The sequence below is a fragment of the Acyrthosiphon pisum genome, chromosome A2, assembly GCF_005508785.2.
Source record: "Acyrthosiphon pisum isolate AL4f chromosome A2, pea_aphid_22Mar2018_4r6ur, whole genome shotgun sequence".
Classification (NCBI taxonomy): domain Eukaryota; kingdom Metazoa; phylum Arthropoda; class Insecta; order Hemiptera; family Aphididae; genus Acyrthosiphon; species Acyrthosiphon pisum.
In genome coordinates this window covers 46,283,892-46,289,444 of record NC_042495.1, presented here as the reverse complement: position 1 = coordinate 46,289,444, position 5,553 = coordinate 46,283,892, and the positions used below count along the sequence as shown (strand labels likewise).

Sequence of the window (5,553 nt, the reverse complement as noted above, 5' to 3'; positions counted from 1 at the left end):
TATACATTGGGAGATTCTTATGCAATTTGTGGCGGCTATTTTTTGATAACAAACTATCTGTGGTATTGATTAAACTCGAAGAAATTCACGACAAATTGATACGTCTGAATGTGGTCAAGCCGATGAAAGTTAAAATGCATTGGCTTATAAGTTTTTGTATTCTTGTCCATTTTATAGCTTATAATATGCGTACAATGTACTGGATTATAATTCAATTTAGATTCCCAAACATGGTTATATTAACTCCGGTAACCATCAACATATTAAAATATTTTAATAATAATTATATTTATTTATGTTTGCCAACATTTCAGGTGAATGTCAATTTCTTCTTAGATGTAGACATTCACTGTTAAGTGTTTACATGCACTATCTGTTTTTGGTGAATGTTGACATTTTATAAAAAAATATTATTTAACTAAAAAAGGAACTTTTATATTAATATTAAGTATAAACTATAAATTTATATAAATTCTAGTTGACCCTCGTACACGTAAAAAATCAGAATTTCATCGCAAATGGACGAATGGTTTAGGAACGCATAAAGGACAGAGGTAGATAGGTAGAAGAATTGTTTGTCTTTTATACATATATTTTATATAGATTAACTATTAATTAACAATAAATTATTTAATTTTATATTATAAATTACCTGTTGTAGCAAGATAAACTATTATGATAGTTTGAGTAATGAGTTACATAGAAGCCCTGAGGATCGAGCCCTACATTTATTTAATACACACTTTGTCTTACAAGTTACATAATATTAGGAATATTATTCATCTAGTATTCTCAAGTATCCCTGTTTAATAAATTGTAGTAGATGTTTTCCTTAAGGACATGGACTGGTCAGTAGCAACTTCTTTAGGATATAACAGTTTTTCTTTGCATACAATAAATTTATTACGGGCGTATAATTTATTTGTTACATCCTCCTTTGTTCCTATTGCTTAGAATTCACTATCGAAATCTCCGACGACTACCTACCAATATATTCTGTGGACCATAGACTGAGGATCCATACACCCTAGGTCAGTGTTTGGAAGGAACGAGTTCCAAAAGGAACGGATTCCTGGAACGAATTCCTTTTTATAAAAAAAAGAACGAGAAAATGAACTAGTTCTTTTTTTTAAGGAAAAATGACACAATTGTTCGTTCCTTTCTAGTTCCAATAATTTACACAGTTAAGTATGTAAATATTTAAATTAAGATATATTTTTTAATGTGTTTAATGTATATTGTTAATTAGCCAAAAATTTAATTTTGAAGAAAATGTCAAAATCTCAAATAATATATTACATAAACATATAAAATATGTACCTACTTGTAGTTATATAGGTATTATAAATAAAAATTAGAGAAGTACGCATCAAACGAGAAAAAAAACATAATTGAATAAATAAGAATTTTTATTTTATTTGGAACTAAAAAAGGAACTCGTTCATTTTCCAATGGAACGACAAAGGAATGAATTCTTTTTTTTTTTTAAAAGAACGAGGAACGGAACGAATTCCTTTTTATAAGGCACTTGACAAACACTGCTCTAGGTCAACATCAGGTACTCTGATACGTACTGTATCACCATGTTTGGTTGGAGTAAACTTTTGTCTCAATGAACGTAGCATTATTTTAGTTTGTAATTCAAGACTCGAGTGCTATTTTTGTGCTTGTTATATATTTAATCATAAGATTTTTCACGTTAGGTTCGGTTAGGTACTAGCTTATACTAGCTTATAGAAGCTAATAATCTATCACAAGTCTCTCTAACATCCATAGATATGAACATTGATAAGCAACAGCTGAACAAATTCTAATTATCATAATAAAGTATTATGAAAACCAAAGTAACATTCACGAAAACTCAATTGTAAATGTCGACACTCACTGATAATCGTTTTGAATTTTGAAATTTATCGGTGACTGTTTGTATAATTTGATATTCATTCAGAATGTCCAAATGACAATATTCATCTTAACATACACATGACAAAAAATTGTTTGTTCTTAATTTCTCAATAATATCTTTGTCTTAACTATAATTTTTAAACACATTAAATTGAAATTCACTGATATCATTTAAATATTTTTTTTAGATCGCTGGGTTGATTTCAAATATTTGTGCATGCGTTGCGTTTTATGAATACATTTTACTTATATCATACATAAAGTGGATGGTGTACATAATAAATGAACAAATTCCGAAAAATATATCAACCATTGGTACCTTCAGGGACTTGTATTTGGAAGTTATAGAATGTTTAAACGATATAAATTCATCAATATACGGTTTGCCGGCCATAGTGAGTTATATTGCAGCTAATGTTGGTATCATCTTCGTACTATTGTTCTATAAAGTTATATTTGCTGAAAACTACGACGCTAGAAATGTTGGTCTTGTAACCACCGAAATTGTAACAATAACTATAAGGACAATCAGTATTATACTTGTATATGGAATTGGTCACGCCACGGAAAAAGAGGTTTTTATAATAAAATATTAGATTTAAACGATGAAATTCTTCAAAAAAAAAAAATTAAAATACATTGTGCGTGTTACAAATATGCGTGGATGAAGTTATACTTCTTTTGCAGTTGTGTGTTGATGAATAATGCATGTGTCCAATAAAAAATATTAATAACAAACAATTTAGACTTCTTCAACGATATTCCGATTTATCGATATCACCATATGACTAATTAACAAATAATTAGACAAATAAGATTATCGATATCTAAATTTCCAAAAAAAATTCATGATATCGATAACGTCGAAGAAGCCTAATTTATTTGTATTAATATAGATTAAACAATAATACGTAATATTAATAAAAAATAAAAACAGATATTGTAACAATTTTGATGCCAACTAATGGATCAGCTAACGGTTACGCTAAAATCTGTCGTGACGGTCTTTCTTTTTTGTTATCCTCCATAAAGAAGTATAGCTTCAAAAATCTCAACCATACTTAGCATAAAGTCAATAATAGAAACATAATACTTGAAGACCATATTAATAAGACTAATTTACTTAAAAGTTAAATTATAATAATATTAATAACATATATATGTCGATCTAGTTTTTAACATATAGAGTATAAAATAATTATTCAGTAAATGATTCAAATTTAAAAATAAAATAATATAATTTAAATTGTTAATTTATTATTTTTAAACTTATTTTTTTGATTTCAGATAAATCGAATGAGTCTTGTTTTACATCAACGGTCCATAATAGAAAGAAACCCTAGAATAAAACGTCAGGTATAATTCATTATATTTTTTATTTTTGTAATACTATATAATATTTAGTTTCAAACTATACTTACTTGATTGGCTATGTCGTGTACTCGTGTCTTAAATAATTTATTTATGTGAGATATATATTTTTATTACTATTTAGATCAAATTTTTTATCCTACGAAGATGTCATGAGCACTTTCATTTTAAGTTGTATGGAATATTGGAGATTAATCCAACACAACTACTTATTTTATCAAACAAAGCATTTGCTTACTTAGTTATTCAAATTCTGTTCAAATTGAATAAAAATAAAAATCAGTAATTAAAACGTCAGGTATAATTCATTATCTTTATTATTTTTGTAATACTATATAGGTACTATTAAGTTTCAAACTATACTTATTTAATTGGCTATGTCATGTATTAAATTATTTATTTATGTGATATAATTATTTTTATTACTATTTAGATCAATTTTTTTATCCTACGGAGATGTCACGAGCACTTTAATTTTAAGTTGTACGGAATATTGGAGATTAATCCAACGCAACTACTTATTTTATAAAACATAGCATTTGCTTACTTAGTTATTCAAATTCTGTTTGAATTGAATAAAAATAAAAATCAATAATTAAATGGCATTGTAATATAATATATTTCTAATCAAATAAAAACACGGGATAACAATTAATGACGACGGGCCATACGGGATAAGAGATGATTCAATATACATATACATTATACATACATATCAGACGTTTATATACGCATTCCTTATACACTACACGTGACACATGGAACACATAAATTTTAATCCACAGCCTTCCGAATAGAAGCCCTGTAAAAACAACACAATAAATTACCAGCCAAACTTTTGTCACACCGCACAAAATAAAATCATAAACACGTCATAACTCATCAATACTTTAACTTTGCGTTTAAGCGACACACATCGAAAGACGAAGATGAAGGAAATTCCACCAAAATTGTCTTATATATATAAAGATATGTGACAAAATCGACATAGACTCCACTCCCTCGGTAAGAAACTTTATGATCCAAAGTCCATTCCAGTAACAATATATTTTTGGCATTTAAACAAATGCATTCACACTTGTACCAATGTACGAGTGTAGTGGGTCATTCGAACATCCAGTATGATATTTTGATTACTTATCTTGTACTACTGACCAAATCAAATTGTTAATTATTTCATTCCACGTAACATAAGATTGTTTACCATGTATATTACAAATTAGTCGTAACATTACATAGAAGTAGTTCACAGATTAGATTATGTTAGAATTATAGTTATTAATTTCAATAAGATGAGCTTTATGGTGACTACAAAGTACAAAATTAATAATCTCTAAAAACTAATTATAAACAGGTAGAAGTACATTAGAATATTATTTCGAATACTCTACACTCTACAGGTTACATTACGTTCGAATAGTTATCACTTATCAGTGTCCGTAAGAGGAGCTATATGGTGACCACGAACGTAATCGTCTCTAAAGAATAACAATATCTAGGCAAAAATATCATATACCATAATAATTTGAACCATATGTATCAATTTTAGTACTTTGAAATAATTTAGATTATGTTCGAATCATATCAATATCATAGATAAAATTCAAAAGAAAAATATCTTTTATAATATATCGGTGTTAAATATATAAATGAAAACACGTAGGTAATAATATAATATGTATATACGTCGTAGTTACTTCGAGCATCGAACTTAATCCCTTATTCACCAATACAACTACATACTCAGATGAGTGAATTATAATTTATCATATTATGTTTTAGATTCTGAGTGGAACGATAAATGTATTGGTTTAACATTAATGTGTGTTTTTTTTTGTTTTGTGCCTGTGTATAGTATAGGTACACGATAAGTACCTAGTTGAAATAGTTCTTCAATTTTCAACTTCAGTATTTTTTCCGGTGGGAAAGTGAATATAGTTGGAGGTACAATGGGGAGGTCAAAATTTAATGTTCTCAGTTATTAGTTTTCAAAAGTACCTGAAAAAACATTCCATTGCAACAAAATCGACTTTGATTTTGTGTGTAACTCTTAAAAAAATTAACGTAGATACATGACATTTTCGCTGAATATTAATATTAGCATTTTCCATACACCATGACATTTTAAAATTATTTTGACTCATGTTGAGCTGTTTATAAGCATATGTAATTTTCGATTATTATCAGTTTTTTAAAAATGTATGTCTTACGTTTTTTATCGTAGTGTAGTAATAAATACTAAATAAATATAAGATAAGCTTGAGGTTTCAACCCAAT

At 27.4% G+C, this 5,553-nt stretch overlaps 1 protein-coding gene across 1 annotated transcript; it reads left to right on the top strand.

Annotated features, from left to right (window-relative positions):
• Nucleotides 1-1,442: 1,442 nt before the first annotated feature.
• Nucleotides 1,443-5,128, top strand: LOC107884460. Its single transcript, XM_016806582.2, has 3 exons — nt 1,443-2,480; nt 3,193-3,261; nt 3,401-5,128. The coding sequence occupies exons 1-3, from the start codon at nt 2,172-2,174 to the stop codon at nt 3,560-3,562; spliced, it is 540 nt and encodes a 179-aa protein (XP_016662071.1). The 5' UTR covers nt 1,443-2,171; the 3' UTR covers nt 3,563-5,128.
• The last annotated feature ends 425 nt before the right edge of the window (nt 5,129-5,553 follow it).